At 44.3% G+C, this 23,749-nt stretch overlaps 1 protein-coding gene across 2 annotated transcripts in view; it reads left to right on the forward strand.

Moving 5' to 3' along the window:
• Window positions 1-23,749, forward strand: part of mfsd10 (major facilitator superfamily domain containing 10) — a 35,075-nt gene that overhangs the window by 1,874 nt on the left and 9,452 nt on the right. For both annotated transcript variants that reach the window (XM_073047934.1, XM_073047935.1), the window contains exons 3-10: window positions 2,745-2,841; window positions 4,526-4,629; window positions 7,356-7,514; window positions 8,442-8,630; window positions 10,841-10,949; window positions 16,995-17,106; window positions 21,663-21,771; window positions 22,550-22,640. In XM_073047934.1, coding sequence (XP_072904035.1) covers window positions 2,745-2,841; window positions 4,526-4,629; window positions 7,356-7,514; window positions 8,442-8,630; window positions 10,841-10,949; window positions 16,995-17,106; window positions 21,663-21,771; window positions 22,550-22,640 — 970 coding nt within the window. The remainder of the gene's footprint in view (window positions 1-2,744; window positions 2,842-4,525; window positions 4,630-7,355; window positions 7,515-8,441; window positions 8,631-10,840; window positions 10,950-16,994; window positions 17,107-21,662; window positions 21,772-22,549; window positions 22,641-23,749) is intronic.

The following is a 23,749-nucleotide window of genomic DNA, read 5'->3' on the forward strand; positions in this document are numbered from 1 at the left end:
TGGTAAAATCACAAATTAGTCTACATGCTCACAATAGCACATACACCAGTACATCACAGGAACAGGCCCTTCAGCCCACAATGTTGTGCTGGTCCAATTCAATGGCCAACTTGATTATTCCCTCCTGCCTACACAATGTCCATATCCCTCCAATTTCCTCTCATTCATGTGTCTATCTAAATATCTCCCTGGACACAAAAAATATAGAACCAGCTATATTTTGGATATAGCTACAATGGATTTACAAATACTCGAAACATTTAAAGAGGTGATTATACAGATGTAAAAGGAATCATAAAGAAAGTTAAACAGCAAAAAAACAACTTAGACCCACTCCAACATTACCGATTACTTGTCTGCCACAAACCCTGCTGATGGTTTTGAGGCCTTCAGAGTTTGAGTACTGTTTCCCCGGTCACTGAACACAGCTTCTCTTCCATCTGTTTTGATCTCCCAGCAAAATGGGCATGTTGAGATTGTTGTTTCAGGAAACTCATGAGTCAAACTTGCAATGAGCTGTGGGTGGGGGTATACTCACAGGAGAGCTCTGTGCACCTTGCCAAAACTCTGACGAGCGGGTGTGTATACGTGGCTAATGAATAGCAGAAGGCTTCACTGTGCTTGCTACACTGTGTGAGGATGGATACCCTGGCCCTCAGAGAGGGGCTGTTCTTCAAGGCTAGTTCTGTGATGATGGATATGCTGGAGAAGGCTAGCACTCCCACAGCAGAGATGTAAGACCTCAGGCCCTACCCAGGCTCTGAATGTTGCACTTGTGTAAAATGACACATTTAGAACCGTAGCACAAAAACAAGCCCTTTGGCCTGACTAGTCCATACCAGCCAGTCTTCTGCCTAAACTTGGACTATAACCTTTCATGCCCTTCCCATCCATGTACTTATCCAAACTTCCCTTATATGTTAAAACTGACCTCACATCCACAACTTCCAGTGGCAGCTTGTTCCGCACGACACCACATACTGAGAGAAACCCTTCCCTCACATTCTCCTTAAATATTTCACCTGTCACTTTAAACCTACAACCTCTAGTTCTAGCCTCACCTGAGGGGTAAGAGCCTACAATCATTCAGCCTATCTCAATTTTGTATAAGATCTCCTCTCATTCTCCTACGCTCCATCGCCTGTTCAACCTTCCCCAATAACTCAGCTCAAGTCCTGGCAATATCCTTGTAAATTTTTCCCACACTCTTGATGTCTCTCCTGTAGGTAGGTGACCAGAACAGTACACAATACTCCAAGTTTGGCCTCACCAACATCTCGTGTAACATCACATATCACCCCAATTCAAGCACTCAATAACAACACGTACAAAATGCTCGGTAGTCTGCAGCGTCTTGTCAAAGGCCTTCTGAACACCCACTGATTCTCCTTTGTCTATTTTGCCTGTTCTTTCCTCAAATAATTCCAACTGATTTGTCAGATTTACAGGGGTAATGTTTGAGGGGTAATAACCATTCCTGAACCTGGTGGTGTGAGTCCTGACACTCCTGTACCTCCTTCCTGATGGCAGCAGCGAGAAGAGAGCGTGGACTAGGATGGTGGGGGGTACTGATGATGGATACTGCTTTCTTGTGGCAGTGCTCCATGTAGACGTGCTCAGTGGTGGGGAGGGCTGCGTTGTGTCCACCACTTTGTGTAATCTTCTTGGTGTTTCCATGTCAGGCTGTGATGCAACCAATCAGGATACTTCCCTCTGTGCATCTGTAGAAGATCCGTCAGTATGCAATTGTCTCCAACATCCACAGCCTTTCAGTTGGGGGGGGGGGGGGAGAGGTTTCTAATCTTGGATTCTCAATGTGATGCTAATTGATAAAATGTCAGGGACAGCCTTTTTTTGAAATTTGTACTGTGCAGTATCAGTCTGGACCAAGGGTACAGAATCCCAGCTAGCAGGAAGCTGTAACTGCATTATATTAAGTTTACATAGTCAGATTCTGAAGGCAAAGAGAAAAGGATGGGATTAATATTGTGTCATTTTAAGAAAAGAACACAGAAGTAAGACAAAAGCACTAGAGACTCTGCAGATGCCAAAACCCTATGCTGGAGGAACTCAGCAAGTCAGGCAGCATCTGTGGAGGGAAATAAACAGAACGTTTTGGGCTAAGACCCTTCATGATGACCTGATGATGGGTCTTGGCTCAAAAAGTCAACAGATGTAAGACTTGTCTTGGTTTAACTGTGGGGGTACAACAGTAGCATAGTGGTTAGTGAAACACTATTACAGATTGGGGCATTGGAGTTGTGTGTTCAATTCCAACACCACCGGTATGGAGGAACTCAGCAGGCCAGGCAGCATCTATGGAAAAGAGAAAACAGTCGACATTTCGGGCCAAGACCCTTTATCAGGACCAAAATTTCGACTATTTACTCTTTTCCATAAATGCTGCCTGGCCTGCTGAGTTCCTCCAGCATTTTGTGTGTGTTGCTTGAATTTCCAGCATCTGCAGATTTCCTGGTGTTTGTGATCATCTGTAAGGTGTTGGTACGTTCTCCCATGATACATGTGGGCTTCCTTCGAGTGCTCCTGTTTCTGCCCACATTCCAAAGGCATAACACTTTGTGGATTAATTGGTCATAATAAATTGTCCTGATATTAGACTTGGGATAAATCGGTGGGTTGCTGGGCAGTGCGGTTCGTTGGGCTGGAAGGGCCTGTTCCATGCTGTACCTCTATATGTAAGAAAAGAAAACACTGTATAACTTTACTCCACCTGTAATTGACAGGACGGCACTTATCAATCGCTGCAACGTTCAGTGGACTGGTTTGCTGATGTAATTGGGGTTCCCAGTGTAAGAAAATATAACACTGTCCTCTTTGGGGGTGAGTATAACTGCTTCTTTGCAGGTGGCTGTGCTGTACAACGTGCTGAAAACTTTTGCAAGAACACACTAGTTTAACTTAGTCCAATGTTGGTATATTATTGACTGTATACACAGAGTGGCCAGTTTATTAGGTACATCTGTACACCTTGTTCATGCAAATATCTAATCAGCCAATCATACAGCAGCAACTTAATGCATAAAAGCATGCGGACATGGTCAAGAGGTTCATTTGTTGTTCAGACCAAACATCAGAATGGGGAAGAAATGTGATCCAAGTAACTTTGAATGATTGTTGGTGCCAGATGGGGTGGTTTGAGTATCTCAGAAACTGCCGATCTCCGGGGATTTTCATGCACAACAGTCTCCGTGGTTTACAGAGGCTGGTGCGAAAACCAGAAAACGTTCAGAGAACAGCAGTTCTGTGGGTAAAAATACCTTGTTAATGAGAGGTCAGTGGAGAATGGCCAGACTGATTCAAGCTGACAGGAAGGTGAAAAGCAACTCAAATAACCAGGCGTTACAACAGTGGTGGGCAGAAGAGCATCTCTGAATGTGCAACATATCAAATCTTGTCATGTGTAGGCTACAGCAGCAGAAGACCAGGAACATAGACATTTGTCAGGTACAGGAGGTACCTAGTGAAGGGCTCACTGTGTGCGTAACTCCTGATGTACGTCTTTGTGACATGTAGTATGTGCAGTGTAACACAAGATGATCTTAGCAATGGGTAGGATCAGGAGGGATTTGTTGAATACTAGAAAACATGAGCTAGAGTAGGTCACTCAGCTCTTCAAAACATTCCCACCATTATACCTGAACATGGGGTACCAATATCCTTGTGGGCAGGTTTGCTGGTGCTGTTGGGGAGGGCTTAAACTAGTTTGGCAGGGGGGGGATGGGAACCAGAGTGGTAGGATGGAGCAGTTGGTAAAGGGGTAAATACAGTATGTAGAAGGACTGTGAGGAAGGATGGGGCAAAATTGCTGACAGTGGGATGGGTTGAAGTGTGTCTATTTTGATGCAAGGTGTATCAGGAACAAAGGTGATGAATTTAGAGCATGGGTCAGTGCATGAAATTACAATGTGAGGTAATGTTGCAACTCTATAAAACATTGGTTAGACCACACATGGAAACTTGAGTTCAGTTCTGGTCACTATGGAAGGATGTAGAAGCTTTAGAGAGAGTTCAGAGGAGATTTACCAAAATGCCACCTGGATTAGAGTGCATGTCTCCTGAGGATAGGTTGAGTGCATTAGGGCTTTTCTTTTTGGAGCGAAACAAGATGAGAGGGTTCTGAGTTGGATGATCAGCCATGATCATACTGAATGGCGGTGCAGGCTCGAAGGACCGAATGGCCTACTCCTGCACCTATTTTCTATGTTTCTGTGTTTCTATGAGAGGAGACTTGATGGAGGTGTACAAGATGATAAGAGGCATAGATCGAGCAGACAGCTGGAGACTGTGCTCAGCATGGAGATGGCTAATCTGAGGGGGCATAGTTTTAAGGTAATTGGAGGAAAGTATAGGGGGATGTCAGAGGTAAGTGTTTTACACAGAATAGTGAGTGTGTCGAGTATCCTACCAGGGGAGGTAGGAGAGCCAGATACAACAGGGGCATTTATGAAATTCTTAGATCGGCACATGGATGAAAGAAATAAAGGGCTATTTCCTTTCTGTCCAGGACTCATTGGATCCATCTTCTCAGTGCTACAGTTCCTCGTGTCTCCCGTAACTGGCGCTGCCTCTGACTACTTTGGCCGCAGGATACTGATGATGGTGACCATGGTAGGTTCAATCATGCTGTTCAATCGATGGTCCTGTCTGTGTGGAGATGAGGGAGATTGAAGATTAATTTTATTTGTCACACGTACATCGAAACATACATGCGTCGTTTGCATCAATGACCAGCTCAGTCTGAGGATATGCTGGGGGCAGCCCACAAGCGTTGCCATCCTTCCAGCATGCTCACAACTTACTAACCCATAAGCCTTTTGGAATGTGTGAGGAAACCGGAGATGCGGTCACAGTGAGTACGTGCAAACTCCTCTCAGTCAGTGGTGGAAGTGAACCCCGATCAGTAATTGTGGGTGCTGTAAAGTGTCACACTGACTACTACACTACCACGCCACCCAAATGACCACACTTGTTTCCCTGCCCCACCACAACCCAAAGACTCCGATTCCCAATCCCGTTCCTGTTCCGGTCTGAGTCTCCTCGTTTCCATAGAGAGACTCAGTGTAAACTGGAAGAACAACTTATCTTCCACCTGTTGGAAAACTTACTTTCTAAATGGGCGTATTGAAACTTTCAACATCAGGTAAACTGTGATTGTTTTCCATTGTCATGTTTGTGTTCCTCTCTTCACATTAGAGAGGATTTATGAAAATTAACCCGGGAATAAAATTGTTAACGTGAGTTGCATTTGATGGCTTTGGGTCTGTACTCGCTAGAGTTTGGAAGAATAGGTGGAATCTCATGAAACCTATTGAATATCGAAGGGCCTGGATATTTCCAGTAGTGGGAGAGTCTAGAACCAAAGGGCAGAACCTCAGAATAAAAGGACGTACCTTAGAACAGAGATGAGGAGGAATTTCTTTAGCTAGAGGGTGGTGAATCTGTGGAATTCATTGCTAGAGACAGCTGTGGAGGTCAAGTCTTTGGGTATATTTAAAGTGGAGGTTGATAGGTTCTTGATTAGTAAGTGTCAAAGGTTATGGGGAGAAGGCAGGAAATGGGGTTGACAGGGAAAATAAATCGGTTACGATGGAACAGTGAAACAGACTTTATGGGCCACATGGCCTAATATTGTTCCTATGTCTTGTGGCCTGTACCTCTCATAATTTTCTAAAGTTCTACCAGGTTTCCTGTCACCCTCCGGCACTCCAGTGAAAACAACCCAGCTTTGTCTGACCTGGTAGTGCAGTGCCCTCTAATCCTGGCAGCATCCTGGTAAACCCCTTCTGCAGCCTCTCCAAAGCCTCAGCATCCTTCCTGTAATGGGGTGGTTAGAAAGAGGTCCCTCAAAGTTGAGTGGTTAAGAAGACCTATGGTGTCCAGTCTACATTAACTGGGCAATTCAGTTCAAGAGCCACAAGGTAATGTTGCATCTCTGTAAAATTCTAGTTAGACCACACTTGGGGATTTATGCTCTGTTCTGGTGGTGTCATTATAGGAAGGATGTGGAAGCTTGAGAGAGGGTGCAGAGGAGATTTACCAGGATACTGTCTAGATTGAAGAGCATGACTTATGTGTACACGTTGAGCAAGCTCCCTTTGGAGCGAAGGAGGATTGGTGGAGACATGACAGAGGTGTACAAGATGATAACAGGCACAAATCAAGTGAACCTCCAGGAACTTTTTCCCAGGGTGGAAATGGGCAATACAAGGGGCATAATTTTAAGTTGATAGGAAGAAAGTATAGGGGGGATGTCAGAGGTAAGTCTTTTACACAGAGCGGTGGGTGTGTGGCACAGCCAGGGCTGGTGGTGGAACAGGCGCACATGGATGAAAGAACAATACTCTACTACATTTCAATGGTTTTCCCAAACTATAACATGTTTAAACTTGGAAAAAATTAGGAGCGGCACTATCGACCCTTCGGTTAAATTTGAAGAAACTTGGAGGCCATTTATTCAACATTTTCATGTGATGTAAGCTGATCTTTTCCAAATCCTTCTCAATCACTTTTTGTTCGTGTATAGAGGAGCGGAGTTAATGACAAATAACGATCTTAACCGATGAAACTTGGCAGTCCAGCTTTTGTTTTGTTTTTGTTTTTTTTTAGTTTAGGGGGACTCATTTTTCTCTTGCAAATTTTTTTTTGAATCTTTTTCATGTTCAGTTACTAAGAGATTGGGAGACTTAGATTACACACGTTACTCGGGGTCTGTTTCCGTATATGTTAACCGTTATTAATGTAATCCCCATCTCTTTGTATCATTATCATTGTCATGTTTATCCACTTGAAACTCAATAAAAAAGATTGAGAGAGAAAGAAAGAAAGAACAGTGGAGGGTTATGAAGGATGGACGGGTAAGACTGATCTTAGAGCAGGTTAAAAGGGTGGTACAACATTGTGGGCCGAATGGCCCCTGTACTGTGCTTTACTGTACAATGTTGAAATTATCCTGGGCACACAGTGGACATGAGACTGCAATACTGGGATCTAGAGCAACACACAAAATGCTGGAGGAACTCAGGAGGTCAGGCAGCATTCTGTGGAGGGAAATAGACAGCTGATGTTTCAAATCGAAACTTTTCACCTGGACTGGGAGAATAGAGGGGAAATAGGATGAAACGAAGGGATGAAATTGTTACTGCAAGGTGATAGGTGGATGCAGGTGAGGAAGAGTGACAGGCAGATGAAAGAAGGAGGGGTGGAGATAGCAACAGAGTCTTGGAGGTGATAGGTGAAGGTAGCAGAGGGTTGAAGATGATTAATGGCTGCAGATAGGGGAGGTGGGAAGAGGATTCTTGAACATTGACTCACCACTTTTCTCTCCCAAATTCCAGGCTGGGCTCCTAGTTTCATATGCACTCTGGGCTCTCTCAAGGAACTTTGGGATCTTCCTCCTGTCCCGAGTAGTGGGTGGAATCAGCAAAGGGAATGTCAGCTTGTCCACAGCAATCATTGCTGACCTTCCGTCTCCCCAGGCACGCAGCAAAGGCATGGTAAGTGGCCAGGGAGGGGGTCTTGTGGTCCACTGCCGGAGTGTTGGGCTCCTCTGGCCCTTTGAGCCTCGCCACCCAGCAACCCCCAGTTTGATCCTAGCCTAATCATGGGACTATTTACGATTGATTGAGAGGAAAGCAGAGCACCCTGGGGAAACCCATGTACTCCGCAGGGAGGACATCGAAAACCCCTTACGGAATGGTGCTGGATTGAACTTTGGTGCCCCAAGGTTTATTACCATTGCAGAAACTGCTAGGCTACTGTGGCGCCCATTGGCATGCAAAGGCAGTTCTAGAGGTAGGCAGCACGCGAGTAGGCCCTTCAGCCCAACACATTCATGCAGACCGTCTCCTACCTCATCCAGTACCCACTTTGGTACATTAATAGCATTTAAAACACACCTGGATAGGAAAGGTTGAGGAGGATACAGGCCAAACAAAGAGATGTGAACTTGGGTCAGCATGGACTGGTTGGGCTGAAGGGCCTGTAACTGTGCTATATGACTCTTATTACCTCTGGCTTGCCCTATATCCTTCTATCACCCTACTTATTTATTTAATTTGGAGATACAGCTTGGATCAGGCCCAATGAGCCACTCTGCCCAGCACGGACAGTTTGCAGTGACCAATTAATCTACTAATCTGTTGGTCTTTGGACTGTGGGGGGGGAACTGGAGCACCTGGAAGAAACCCATGTGGTTATGAGAACGTACAAACTCCTTGCAGACGGCAGCAGGAATTGAACCCTGATCACTGGTACAGTAAAACGTTGTGCTAACCGCTGTGTTACCGCGCTGACCTGTGCCATGCCACCATACTGCATTTCCCTCCAATCCACAGCATTCCCATTGTACATTTGAGGTTCTCAGGCTGTTCATGTTTCTCAGCTTCTCCTTCTGACCCTCCTGTGTCTCCCTTCCCCCTCAGGCAATGGTTGGCGTGGCTTTCTCTCTGGGCTTCACCATTGGACCCATGATCGGAGCCTTCCTCGGGATGCGGGCTGGCAAAGACGAAGCCTTCTACCTCCAACCCGCGCTGCTGGCCATGGCCCTCGTGGTGTCGGACCTGCTCTTTGTCTTCTTCTTCCTCCCAGAGACCCTCCCGAGAGAGAAGCGGGTAAGCTGGGAGGAAGGGTGTGACGAGATTTGGAGGGCTTGGTCTGTGGGGTTCAGATGGTGCAGGGTTGGGGAGAAACCGAGGTTCAGAGGGGGTTGGAGGGGAGGGAATGTAGAGAGGTTTAAAGGTTGTCACGACGGGGCAGAGAGGATAGTTAACACCTCAAACCAGGGATTTTGGCCTCAATCCTGCCCTTTGGTACTGCTTGTGTGGATTTTGAATATGGAACAGTACAGGCCCTTCGGCCCACATATTGTGCTGACTTTTCAACCTACTTCAAGATCAATCTAACCCTTCCTTCCCTCATATTTCATCCATGTGCCTATCTAAGAGTCCCTTAAATGCTCCTAATGTATCTCCACCACCTCTGGCAGGGCAGTCCACGCAACTACCACTCTCTATATTGAAATAAAATCTGTCTGTGACATCCTATCTACACTTTCCTCCAGTCACCTTAAAACTATGCCCACTCATATTAGCTTATTCTGCCCTAGGCAAAAGTCTCTGACTGTCTACTCTATCTATGCCTCTTATCATCTTGTATCAAGTCACCTCTCATCCTCCTTCACTCCAAAAAGACAAACCCTAGCTCACTCAACCTATCCTCATATGACATGCTGTCTAATCCAGGCAGCATCCTGGTAAATCTCGTATATCCTGATAAAGATGTGCGGCTTGGTGGGGTTGGGCTGGCGAATCTATGGCACGCGCACAAATTTTGTTGGCGTGCAGCATTTAAACCCCATCCATAATTTTAAAAAATGATTATTTTTACTGTCAGATGAAGCAGCGAATACCATTTTCTTACCCAAAAATAGTGAGATGTTTTCACAAGAAATGACTCACTCTGGCTTGGCATCAGCTGGATGGTTGTGAGAACATGTGACGTTGGATAATACATTTTGAAATCCTCACAGACCTGCTGTACCATCAGTACTTGGATAGTAAATGGTTACAAATACAATACTATTAAGATGGATGTTATTTTTCAATTGTGTTTTTAAAAGATTAATGTTTATAATTTTTTGAATAGGTTTTCTAAAATGCTTCATTTATTTCAATGTCTTTGTTATATTTTTTATTAACAGTAAGACAATGAAACACATAAATGAGCAACAGAACTTATCCTTTATGGGTGGCATGCTATGTATGTATTTAGAGATAGGGTGTGGAACAGGTCTTTCTGGCCCCAGGAGTCGTGCCACCCAGCAAACCACCTATTTAACCCCTAGCCTAGTGGCAGGATGATTTACCAGGCCATCAGATTGATCAATACACATTGATCTGATTGTCTATCTGACTGTACATAAATGTATACAGAACAATTATGTATACAATTTTAGTGTTGGGGCAATATCCTCCCACATTTCCCCTCTTTATTGCTTATACGTTGCAATGAAGACGCAACATAAAGATTTTTACTCCCTTGGATGTAAGAAATAAAATATATATATAGATAGATCAATCAATCAATCACCAATTAACCTACTAACACAGTACACGTTTGGGCTGTGGTGGAAGAGCGGTGCCCCGGAGGAAACCCATGTGGCCACCGGGAGAATGTACAAACTTTCTTACAGAGGTCACCAGAATTGAACTCTGGCGCTCTGAGCTGTAGCGGCGTCACGCTAATTGCTAGGCTACCGTGGCGAGCCAGGTGGTAAAAGTTGTTCCCAAAAATCCCAAGTTTGTTCTCTTTTCAAAGTGTAGCGTCTTGCGTTGTTCCACTGACCAGCCATAGAACCGTAGAGTCATACAGCAAAAAGTCAGGCCCTTCGGCCCAGCTGGGCCATGCCAGCCATGGTGTCCATCTAAGCTAGTCCCATTTTCCCACCTGTGGCCTATATCCCTCTAAACTTGATGGAGGGGTACAAATTGATAAGAGGGATAGATTGAGTGGATAGCCAGAGATTTCTTCACTGTGAAGTCTCTTCCAGTTACAGTATGTCAACCCTGAAGAAGTTTAAATCTTTTTCCACTGTGAAGTCTCTTCCAGGGCTGATATATTTCCTTTATTTAACTGTTCCATCTTCCCTGTAACTCAAAAACTAACTTGTTTTCTCTACTTTATTTCCCAACTTTGATGAAAGGTCTTGGACAGGAAACATTAACTCTGTTTCTCTCTCTCTGCGGATGCTGCCTGACCTACTGGACATCTCTACATTGATCTGTTTTAATGCTAACATTGTATGTGCTGACTTTCCTCATAGATCTCCTCAGTCTCCTCCACCTTCCAGAACGCCGTGAACCTACTCAGCCCCGTGGCACTGTTCCAATTCTCCGCCATCCAACAAAGGAAGGACTCTCCCTCTCCAGAAGGTGCGTGAATATCCGATGACTCTCCCAGGAATCTCCTCTCTTCTTCTGTCTCCTACACATTAAGTCTGCTCCATCAGTGACAGTAAGTCAGTGATCCTTTGTGAGCTGCTTTGGAAGGTTACTTACTGGTTTTAAGCAATAACCAATTATCTTGAGAGTTCACCATATACTAACCCTGGTAGAAACATGTTACAATGATAGTGGATTAGTTAACTAATTATAAAAATGAATAAGAATGTATATATGCAAACCAGCCACCCCTCCAATTGACTCATCTACACATCCCCCCCGCCACCCTGGACATTCTCTCCTCTCCCTTGCCCATTCGGCAGAAGATACAAAAGCCTGAAAGCACGTCCCACCAGTCTCAAGGGCAGCTTCCATTCTACTGTTATCAGACTAATTGTACGAAAAGCTGTAGAACTCATCATCACCATCACTATGTGCTGTGTCATATGACGCTGGCAATCATGGTCTATTATTGGCAATTTTTGAAATTTGCCTTTTTCTGGGTAGTGTCTCTACAAGATAGATGATGCCAGCTATTATCAATATTATTCAGAGATTGCCTGCCTGACTTAACCAAGACAAGTGATGTGCACTGGCTGCTCGTACGACCATCCATCACCTGCTCCCACGGCTTCACATGGCCTGATCAGGGGGTTAAGCTGGTGCTACACCTTCGCCAAGGGTGACCTGCAGGCTAGCGGAGGGAAGGAGTGCCTTACACCTCCTTTGGTAGAGACATATTTCCCACGTGAAACTGATATTTTCAAAAGTTCCACCTGGTTCATTAACCATATAACAATTACAGCACGGAAACAGGCCAACTTGGCCCTTCTAGTCTGTGCTGAGTGCTTACTCTCACCTGGTCCCACTGACCTGCACTCAGCCCATAACCCTCCATTCCTTTCCTGTCCATTTACCTATCCAATTTTATTTTAAATGACAATATCGAATCTGCCTCTACCACTTCTACTGGAAGCTCATTCCACACAGCTGCTACTACTTTGAGTAAGGAAGTTCCCCCTTGTGTTACCCCTAAACTTTTGTTGCCCCCTAACTCTCAACTCACTCTCAATGGAAAAAGCCTATCCACGTCAACTCTATCTATCCCCCTCATAATTTTAAATACCTCTATCAAGTCCCCCCTCAATCTTCTACGCTCCAAAGAATGAAGACCTAACTTGTTCAGCCTTTCCCTGTAACTTAGGTGCTGAAACCCAGGTAACATTCTAGTAAATCTTCTCTGTACTCTCTTTATTTTGTTGACATCTTTCCTATAATTCGGTGACCAGAACTGTACACAATACTCCAAATTTGGCTTCACCAATGCCTTGTACAATTTTAACATTACATCCCAACTCCTATACTCAATGCTCTGATTTATAAAGGCCAGCATACCAAAAGCTTTCTTCACCACCCTATCCACATGAGATTCCACCTTCAGGGAACTATGCACCATTATTCCTAGATCACTCTGTTCTACTGCATTCCTCAGTGCCCTACCATTTACCATTATGTCCTATTTTGATTAGTCCTACCAAAATGTAGCACCTCACACTTATCAGCATTAAACTCCAACTGCCATCTTTCAGCCCACACTTCTAACTGGCCTAAATCTCTCTGCAAGCTTTGAAAACCTACTTCATTATCCACAACACCACCTATCTTAGTATCATCTGCATACTTACTAATCCAATTTACCACCCCATCATCCAGATCATTAATGTATATGACAAACAACATTGGACCCAGTACAGATCCCTGAGGCACACCACTAGTCACCGGCCTCCAACCTCACAAACAGTTATCCACCACTACTCTCTCGCATCTCCCATCCAGCCGCTGTTGAATCCATTTTACTTCTTCAATATTAATACCTAACGATTGAACCTTCCTAACTAACCTTCCGTGTGGAACCTTGTCAAAGGCCTTACTGAAGTCCATACAGACAACATCCACTGCTTTACCCTCGTCAACTTTCCTAGCAACCTCTTCAAAAAATTCAATAAGATTTGTCAAACATGTCCTTCCATGATTAATGTGCTTCAAAGAATGAAATCTGCCATTGCTACCTGGTGTGGCCTCTATGTGACTCCAGAACCATTAATGGATTCACTGTTAATTGCCTCTTCTGTTTGGGGATAGATGATCAATGCCGGCCTAGCTTCCCATCAATGAATAAATAATAAATCAGAGAATTAGACTCTGTTTTCCATTGAGCCATTTCTGTTGTCCAGTTGCCAGAGTACTCTGTCCTGGGCCGAAGGTTGATCTGCTTTCATCACACAACTTCATACATCTTTTAGGCGAAGATCCTTCCTTTCCCAGGTCCTGAGGTCTTTGGAGTTTTTGTAGCTCTGGGTTTTTACATGATGGGGTTGCTAGCCAAATGCTCAACCCTCCTCCTTTTGTATCCATAGAGGAGTTTGAATGTTTCTGTGCATTATTTCTATTTTCAAGATCTGAGCATTTAGTTGCCTTTTGCAAATTGCCCTTGGAAAGAAGGTGGTGAGCCACGGCAGTCATTCTGGTGAAGTTATTAAAGTGTATTTGGGTGCTTTGAAAGCATACCTCAGGGGTATTTCCTACACTGCGAATATGAAAAGAAAGAACCATAAAGAATGACTTGACCTGGCCAATCAAATTAAAGAAATAGACCAACAATATGCTCAAATTAAAAATCCAGAGCAGTACAAAAATTGAGTGGAACTCCAAACTAAATTTGACCTTATTTCCACTCACTTAATTGAATGCCAAATCTTGAAGATCAAGAGCCGGTTCTATATTTGTGGTGACAAATCTGGTAAATTTTTAGCCAACCAATTAAGGGGCTTCAAAGCCAAACAACACATCACAAAAATTCGAATGGAAAACGGAAGCATCACCTCGAATCACTCTGAAATCAATGACACATTCAGGAATTTTTACTCCCGACTTTACACCTCTGAATCCCCAAATGATAACATTTTGGTCGAGAATTTTTTAAATAGCTTAAATATCTCTACGCTCTCTCCTGATCTCAAAATGAGACTGAATGAACCAATATCATTAGAGGAAATATCCTCAGCCACCTCATCACTGCAGACTGGTAAATCTCCAGGACCTGATGAGTTCCCTGTAGAATTCTTTAAATCATTTTCGTCTCTGCTCTCACCTCAACTAACCTTGGTTTTATCTGATTCGTTTAAACAAGGTAAACTGCCAGCATCAGTTACCTGTCACTAAAAATTATAAAAAGCATAGATCACAGGGCAGAAATGGCTAATTCTGAGGGGCATAAGTTTCAGGTGATTGGAGGAAAGTCTAGGGTACATAGGTTTTTGCAGAGAATGATGGGTATGTGGAACGAGGCAGATACAAACTTCAAAGTAAATTTATTATTTAAGTACATATATGTCGCTGTATACAAGCCTGAGATTAATTTTCTTGTGGGCATTCACAGTAAATACAAAGAAACAAAATAATTATAATAAACAATAAATATCAAGAACATAAGATGAAGAGCCCTTGAGAGTGAGGAACAATTCAGTGTTGGAGTGAGTGACTGTTTTCTTCCTCCGGTAGTCAATAATCAGCTCCTTGGCGTTGCTGACACTGAGTGAGAGGTGTTGCTGTGACACCATTCGGACAGATTTTCTATCTCCCTCCAATATGCTGATTCCTCACCACCTTCGATTCAACCTCTGACAGTGGTGTCACCAGCAAACTTAAGTATGACATTGGAGCTGTGCTTAGCCTCACAATCACAAGTGTAAAACGAGTAGAGCAGGGGGCTGAGCACACAGCCTTGTTGTGCACCCGTGCTGATGGAGATTGTGGAGGAGATGTTGTTGCCAATCCAAACTGACTGGGGCCTGGAAGTGAGGAAATTGACAGTACATTTGGACAAGGAGATATTGAGGCATATGTCTTGGAGCTGATTGATTAGTTTTGATTAGTATTGTGTGTAGAGCTGTAGTCAATGAAGAGCATCCTGATGTATACAGCTTTATTGTCCATAGTAAATGCTCCCCACGGTGAGACATTCCAGGGTTGAGTGAAGAGTCAATGAAATGGCATCTTCTGTTGAGCTGTTGTGATGATAGAAAAATTGGAGCGGATGCAAGTCCCTCCTCGGGTAGGAGTTGATATGTTTCATCTTTGGGGCTCGGGGTTGACCATGGATGCTGCATTCCAGCTGTCTATGTGACATGAAGTCAGGACAGTACGATATGGAGAGCAAACCGTTGCCAGGGCAGCAGGCTCCCCCTCTCCACACAGCTGATTAATCTAAAGGAATGGCAGAGACTGTTACAATTCGGCACCAGTGGTGTTGCAGGAGTTGCAAGTCAGCACTAAAGTTTAACAGAGGACCGCCTTGGGGACTTCAGCTCCAGATTTTTCCTCCAGGTTTACTCCCAAAACCGTCCCTGTGAGTGGGTCTGGCTGCAAGGCAGCGCAGGTTTGAGATCAGAGTTTTCCTTCTCTTAGGTGAGCTGCCAACCACGGCTGAAGAGCCCCACCTGCCCAAAGCAACTGGTTTTAAGGCACCAGTAACCCGCCTTTGCCCCTTCTGTCAGTAGAAACTGTCCCATCGAGCTTAGGAGCTAAGCCACATGTGAAGGCCATGAGCCTGACTTGGTTGTGAGAGGCTATTTGAGATGCACGCCATTGGGACCATTTAGTAGTTCGTGGGAGCTTATCCCAACTACCTCGCCCGGTTATGACAATCTTAAGGAACCATATGTTTCATCATCAACTTCTCAAATCACGTCGTCATAGTAAGTGCCACTGGACTATAGACACTGAGGCAGGTTACCATATTTTTCTTAGGCAATGTTATAATTGCAGCCTGCTTGAAGCAGATGAGTACAACAGACCACTGAAGCGAGAGGTTAAAGATTTTGGTGAACACTTCAGCCAGTGGATCAGTACAGGTCTTTAGTACTTGTCCAGGTACCCAGTCCGCCATTGGTGGTTCAGTGGTAGAATTCTCACCTGCCAGGTACCCAGTCCACCATTGGTGGTTCAGTGGTAGAATTCTCACCTGCCAGGTACCCAGTCTGGCATTGGTGGTTCAGTGGTAGAATTCTCGCCTGCCAGTCTGGATTGGATGTTTTCCATGGGTTCACCCTCCTGAAGGATGCTCTCACATCGGCCTCAGAGACTGAAATTACAGGGTCATTGGGGGCTGTGGAAGTTCGTGAAGGTGCCTCCATGTTTTGATGGTCAAAGTGAGAGAACCCTTGTTGTCATATTAGGGTCATTTAAGATGAGCACATGATTGATAGAGAAATGGAGGGCCATGTGGGAGGGAAGGTTGATCTTGGAGTAGGTTAACATTTGGCTTATCGTCACTGCTATACTATTCCATGTTCTATGAATTGAATTGATTTAAATCTTGCATCCATCCCACAACGCGAGGGAGTAAAAATCTTTGCGTTATGACTCTGTTGCAATGTACAGACATGTGAATTTAAAAGTCTAATGGCTTGTAGAAAGAAGCTGTTGGTCCTGGCTTTAATGCTGCGATACTGTTTGCCAGACGGAAGCAGCCGACGTAGTTTATGGTTGGAGTGACTGGTGCCCCCAATGATCATCCAGGCCTTCTTTTTGTACCTGCTGCTGTAAATGTCCTCAATGTTCATGTCCCACAGATGTGCTGGGCTGTCCATACCACTCTCTGCAGTGCCCAGTGATCAAGGTTGGTACAGTTCCCATGCTGGGGGGGGGGGGTTGGGTTGATACAGTCAGTCAGGATGTTCTCAATTGTGCCTCTGTAGAAGGTCTTGAGGATTTGAGGGCTCATGCTGAACTTCTTCAGTTGCCTGAGGTGGAAGACACGCTATTTTGCCACACAGCTGCTGGGTACAGTCCAGGTGAAATCTTCAGTGATGTAGGAACTTGAAACTACTCACCTTCTCAGCTGCAGTCCCATTGAAGTTGATTGGGTGAGCCAGTCTCTGTTCCTCCTGTAATCCACAAGCAGGATGATTATTCTTAGGTTAATTATTTAGTGTTTAGGATAATTCTTCTTCTTTGTTTTCTATAACAATCCAGGTATGCAGGCTCTGAAAGTCCTGGGGCTGGTGTACTTCCTGTACCTCTTCCTGTTCTCTGGTCTGGAGTACACCCTCAGCTTCCTCACTCATCAACGCTTCCACTTCGACAGGTAAACCTTTTATTTATCTATTTGGATATTATTGATTATCCAAAAAAGTAAAAATCTGAAATAAAAATGCCGGAAACTCTCAACAGGTTCAGCAGCATCTGTGGAGAGAGGAAGACGGGCCACAGGAACTGGGAAAGTGAGAAAATAAGTCATGTAGAGATGGTGGGATGAAGGGAAGATCTCTGGTAGGGTGAGACCAAGGTTGTGGAGGTGATTCCAATGTTTACCATTATTGCAGGAGTAGGAGGGGTAATAACTGGTAAAAATAAGGTATTGCTTGTGTTGATGTGACAACAAGGAACCACTGATAAGGTTCCAGAGTAGAGAGATGGGATGCAGTACAGAAGTTTGAAGATTACATTATAATGTGCCAATATTGTTCAACACTTTGGCAGTCTGAGGTACCTACCTGCTTCAAGCAGGCTTCAGTTATACCGGTGCCTGGTAACCTGTCTCAACGACTGTCATCCAGTAGCACTTACATCCATTAAGATTAAGTATTTTGAGAGGTTGCTGATGAAAACAAATCAACTCCTGCCTGAAATCGACATAGATCTGCTTCAATGCCATCTCATTGGCTCTTCACTCAACCCTGGAACATCTGGACAGCAAAGATGCATACATCAGAATGTTCTTATTCAACTACAGCTCAGCATTCATCATCATCCCCTAAAATCTAATCAAGGCCTTGACCTCAATAGCTTCTTGTGCAACTGGATCCTTGATTTCCTCACTTGCAGACCCCAGTCAGTTCAAATTGGCAACAACATCTCCTCCTCGATCTCCATCAGCACAGCTGCACCACAAGGCTCTGTGCTTAGCCCCCCGTTCTACTCACTTTACACTTGACTGTGAGGCTAAGCACAGCTCAAATGTTAACTTGCAACTTTAAGTTTGCTGAAGACAGCACTGTCATTGGGAGCATCAAAGGTGGCCATGAATCAGTTCATAGGAGGGAGATCGGAAATCTGGCAAGGTGGGGTCATATCAACAACCTCTCAATGTCAGCAAAACCAAGACTTCAGGAGGAGGAAACCAGGGGTCCATGAGCCAGTCCTCATCAGGGGGTCAGCAACTTTAATTTCCTCACTATTATTAGATCAGAGGATCTCTCTGGATCCAGCACCTATGTGCAATTATAAAGAAATGTTTGCAAACTTCCAAGGAAGTAGAGGTATCTCTACTTCCTTATAAGTTTGTTAAGATTTGGCATGACATCAAAAACTTTGACAAACTTCTATAAATGTGTAGGGAAGAGATTATTGATTAGTTGCATCATGGCCTGGTAAGGAAATACCAATGCCTGCTTCCATTCTGAGGCTGTGCCCACCGGTTCTAGACCGTCCCACTATTGGGAACATCCTCTGCACATCCACTCTCTCTAGGCCTTTAGTATTTGGTAGGTTTCAATGAGATCCCCCCCTCATTCTTCTAACCTGCAGTGACTACAGGACCAGAACCATCAAACAGTCCCCTTACGTTAATCCTTTCATTCCTGGGATCATCCTGGTGTATCTCCTCTGGACCCTCTCCAATGACAGCACATTCTTTCTTAGTTAAGGGATCCAAAACTGCTCACAATACTTTAAATGTGGTCTGACCAATGTCTTTTAAAGCCTCAGCATTACACCCTTGCTTTTATATTTTAATCCTCTCAAATCGAATTCAGATACTGTGTTTGCCTTCCTTACCAGCAACTCAACCTGCAAATTAACTTTTAGGGAATACTGCACAAGGACTCCTGAGACCCTTTGCACCTCTGATTTTTGAATTGTCTCCCTGTTTAGAAAACAGTCTCTGCCCTTATTCCTTCTCCAAAGTGCATGACCGTACACTTCCCTACAATGTATTCCATCTGCCACTTCTTTGCCTATTCTCACAATCCGGAAAATTAAGTTAGTTTTATGTATAATTAAGTATTTTAGACAGTAATGAAAACCTAGTTTTACTGTAATTAAGTCTGTATAATGATGTTATCAGAGAAATGTAACAATCAAAACTTAATTAGCTTTTCCATGTAATCACATATGCAAAGAGATGTATAAGGCTGTTTGAAAATTGTGTTTGGGTGGATCAGTTTTGTCTGGTCTCCTGGCGTGCACCAGTCTTCAATACTCCTTGTTCGGACGAGTTAAAACAAAGCAATGTTGGAAATGTCCAGTAGAGCTGGCAGCATCTATGGAGAGAGAAGAAGAGTTAACTTTTCAGGTCAGAGGACACAATGGTTCTGATGAAGGGTCTTTGAGCTGAAGCATTGATAGTGCTTATGGATGCTGCCTGACCTGAGCATTTTATGGTTTTAATTTTGGATCTTTCTGAAATTTAATCTTTTAAGTAATGTATAATTTTGAAGTTTCATTCACCAGTGGCAAGGCTGCATTCAATGCAAGTGTATTGATGCTTGAGAAAGTGGGGCTTTGTGGATCTGTTATGCTGGGCAGGAAGCAGTACAGAATCTCCTGTTCTGACCATGTAGATTTTTATGACAATCCTTTTTGTTCTATGGCCAGATTTGGTTAGTGTGAGCTTTTTATTTCTGACTTTCTCAAACTACTGTCATGGGATTAGTTGTCTCTTGAAGGAGCCAGTAGTTGTCCTTACCTAGAGAATGCTTTGGTGACAGTGGGTCCCCATAGGGTCTGGTTGATGAGTAACATCACAGGAACCAGCCTCCCTCCATGGGTCCCATCAAAGCACCCATTATAATTAAAGACCACACTCACTCCAGACAAACAGTACCTTCTCAATTGGGCAGAAGATACAAAAACCTGAAAGTACATAACACCAGGCTCAAGGACTATTAAATGGTTCCTAGTCAGGTAGGTTGGATTCTTGAGCTCACAGTCTACCTTGTAATGAGCTTGTGCCTTATTTACCCACACAGCACTTCCTCTGTTACTGTAACACTTCATTCTGCATTGTTATTGCGTTACCTTGTTCCAGCACAACACGCTGTGCAGTGGTCTGATCTGTACGGATATATAGAAGACAAGCCTTTCGCTGTGTCTTGGTACACGTGACAGTAATAAACCAATTCCAATCTAACCAGCTGGTTTATAGTCACACAGCACAGAATCAGGCCCATGCTATAGGCAACTGGTCCATACCAACCAAGCTGGTCCCATTTACCCACATATCCAAACCTTTCCTCTTTATGTACCTGTCTAACTGTCTTTTAAATAGCGTTTTGGTACCTGCCTCAAACGCTTCCTCTGGCAGCTCATTCAATATACCCACCGTCCTCTTTTTTTTTTAGAAGATGTTGCTCCACTGAACCTTTTAATTCTTTCCACTCTCAACTCAAACTTGTATTGCATGGGTTTCCTCCGGGTGCTGCAGTTTCCTCCCACATTCCAAAGATGTACGGGTTAGAAGGTTAATTGGTCACATGGGTGCAATTGGGCAGAGTGGCCTTGTTAGGCCGAAGGGCCGTTTACTGTGCTGTATCTTCACATTAAAAAATAAAAACTTTTCAGAGGGTGGTTGGTGCTTGGAATGCCCTGCCTGAGTCAGTGGTGGAGGCAGATACACTAGTGAAATTTAAGAGACTACTAGACAGGTATATGGAGGAATTTAAGGTGGGGGGTTATATGGGTGGCAGGGTTTAAGGGCCTGTACTGTGCTGTATTCTATGTTCTATGTTCTAAAATAAGACATCCAGCACACGGACACTGCTACCATCAGGCAGGAGGTACCAGAGCCTTCAGTCCCACACCACCAGGTTCGGGAACAATTATTACCCTGCAACGATCCCGTACCAGTGTTCCTATATGCGGCTTCTGTACCAGTGTAGATAACTTCACTCACCGTCACTCTGAACGGACTTTATGACCTAGAAACTCACGTTCAAGGACTCTTTATAACTCATTTTCTCATTATTGTTTGTTTGCACAGTTTGTCTTCTGCACATTGGATGGTTATTCACCTCTATAGGTTACCTTAGAGCAGGGGTTCCTAACCTTTTTTATGCCATGGACCCCTACCATTACTTATGGGTCCGTGGACCTCAGGTTGGGATCCCCAGCCCTAGAGTCTCCTATTTTCCAAAGAAAAGTTCCGGCCTGTCTAACCCCTCCCAATAACTCTGTCCCTCAAATCCTGGCAACATTTTAAATCCATGTAAGTTGCTTCACACAGAATAGCACAGCACAGTATAATCCCTTCAGCCCACAAAGTTGTGCTGACCTTTTAACCTACTCCAAGATCAATCTAATCATTCCCTCCTACGTAGCCCTCTGTTGTTCTTCTTCATCCATTTAGCTAGGGAAGAGTTTCTTAAATTTCCCCAATGTATCTGTCTCTGCCTCCACCCTGGCAGTGTACACCACTGTGTGTTTAAAAAAACTACCTCTGACATTCCCTATACTTTCCTCCAGTTACCTCAAAATTATGCCCCATGTTCCCGCCATACTACTGACATCCAGGCAATCCCAAAACCAACACAGAACCAAGCGGAGATGGGTGTCTCTTACTCTGTGACTGTCTTCTTGAATGAAAACTGGCTACTGGTGTGATTTTTGTTTTTAATTGCTATTTCTCTTGGCACGTGCTTCCAGCATGCAACAAGGGAAAATGTTCTTCTTCGTGGGAATTACGATGGCAATAGTCCAGGGAGGATATGCTCGGAGGATTAAACCTGGAAACGAGGTCAAAGCGGTGAAGAGGGTAAGTGATGAAGGGACGTTATGGGAAGAGCGTTAGCCACACTAGCGAGTGTGCTGATACTGGAAGATTTCCAGTAAAATAAACGCTGAGCTCACAAAGGCAAGTTGGAGGTTTTTGTTGTGGCACCACTCAGCCAGATTTTAAATCTCCCTCCTATATGCTGATTCGTCATCACTGTTGATTGGGCCAATGACTGTGGCGTCATCAGTAAACTTAAAAAACTTTACAATATGGCGTCAGAGTTGAACTACGAACTCCGTCTCAAGCTGTAATAGTGTCACGCAATGGCTATGCTGTTGTGGCACCCAAAAATATGGTGACCCTGACGTGTATGAGGCATAAGGAGCCGTTGGACATGCTTAAGTTGCTGTCCGTGGAGGGTTGGAGGCTGAGAGGAGATGTGATAGAATCTGATGAAGTTTTGAGAGGCATGGATGGATAGATAGATAGTGTCTCTTTCCCAGGATCATTCATAAATCCGATGGCCGAGGAGAAGAAGCTTTTCCTAAAACTTTGATCATGTGCCTGTGTACCTCCTCTGCAATGGTAGTAATGAGAAGAGATGGTCCTGGATGGTGAAAACCACCTTCTGGGCATCACCTTTTGACGATGACCCCAGTGGTGTCTCTGTGTGTGTGTGTGTGTGTGTGCCTCTCATCCGCTCTGTACATCAGACTCCTTTTACGTGTGGGAAACAGCGATGGGTGGGTGGGACAAAACCAAAAGCATAATAGCAAAAATAACTCACTACTTTACTCACTATATCTTTTCCATACAGGCGATATCTCTTCTGATCCCGGGTTTCCTCATCATCGGCTGGACCAGTTCAGTGATGCTCCTGTATATCGGGCTCCTCTTTTACTCGTGCGGTAGGTTACCTCGGATGCTACTCACCAGACTTGCTTTTACAAAGCTCAGCACGTCATGGAAACCAGCCTCCCCTCTTCTCGCTGCCTCAGTAAAGCAGTCAGCATAATCAAAGACCCCCCAACCACCCCAGGTAATCTCTGCTCCCCCTTTCCACTGGGCAGAATTTACAAAAGCCTGAAAACATGTACCCCAAGTTCAATGCCACTGTCATAGGACTAATAAATGGACCCCTTGGTACAATAAGATGAACTTCTCCCCTCACAGTATACCTTATCGTGGCCTTGCACCTCATTGTCTCCCTGGATTGCACTTCCTCTGTAACACTTTATTCTGAATTGTTACTGTTTTCATTTGAACTATCTCAAAGCACTGTTGTAATGAAATGATCTGCATGGATGATGCAAAACAAAATTTTTCACCATACCTTGGCACTTTTGATAATAATATATCAATTTACTATAGCATCTTTAACATTATAATACGGTGAGAGAGGGAAAAAGGGATGGGGAATGGCGGGGGTGCAGCATTACCAGAAATTCGAGAAATCCATGTTTATGCCATCAGGTTGGAGGCTACCCAGACAATATAAGGTACTGCTCCTCCAATCTCAGTGTGGCCTCATCACGACGGTAAAGAAAGCCATGGAGAGGCATATCAGAATGGGCACAGGAAGTGGAATTAAAATGGGCAGCAACTGGGAGATCCCGCTTTTTCTGGCGGACGGAGTGTAGATGCTCGGTGAAGCGGTCTCCCAGTCTGCGTTGGCTCTCACCCAATATACAGAAGCACTGGGCACAGTATATGACCCCAACAGACTCATAGGTGAAGTGTCATCTCTCCTGGAAGGCCTGTTTGGGACCCTGAATGGTAGTGAGGGAGGAGGTGTAGGGCATAACTTTAAGGTATTTGGAAGAAAGTATAGAGAGGGTTAACAGAGAGCAGCAAGTGCATGGAGTGCCCTGCTAGGGGTGGTGTTAGGTGCGGATACATTAGGGACATTTAAGAGACTCTTTGACAGGCATGTGGATGAAAGTAAAATGGAGGGCTGTGTAGATTGATCTTAGAGTGGGTTAAAGGGTCAGCATAACATTGTGGGCTGAAGTGCGTA

The sequence above is a fragment of the Hemitrygon akajei genome, chromosome 6, assembly GCF_048418815.1.
Source record: "Hemitrygon akajei chromosome 6, sHemAka1.3, whole genome shotgun sequence".
Classification (NCBI taxonomy): Eukaryota; Metazoa; Chordata; class Chondrichthyes; order Myliobatiformes; family Dasyatidae; genus Hemitrygon; species Hemitrygon akajei.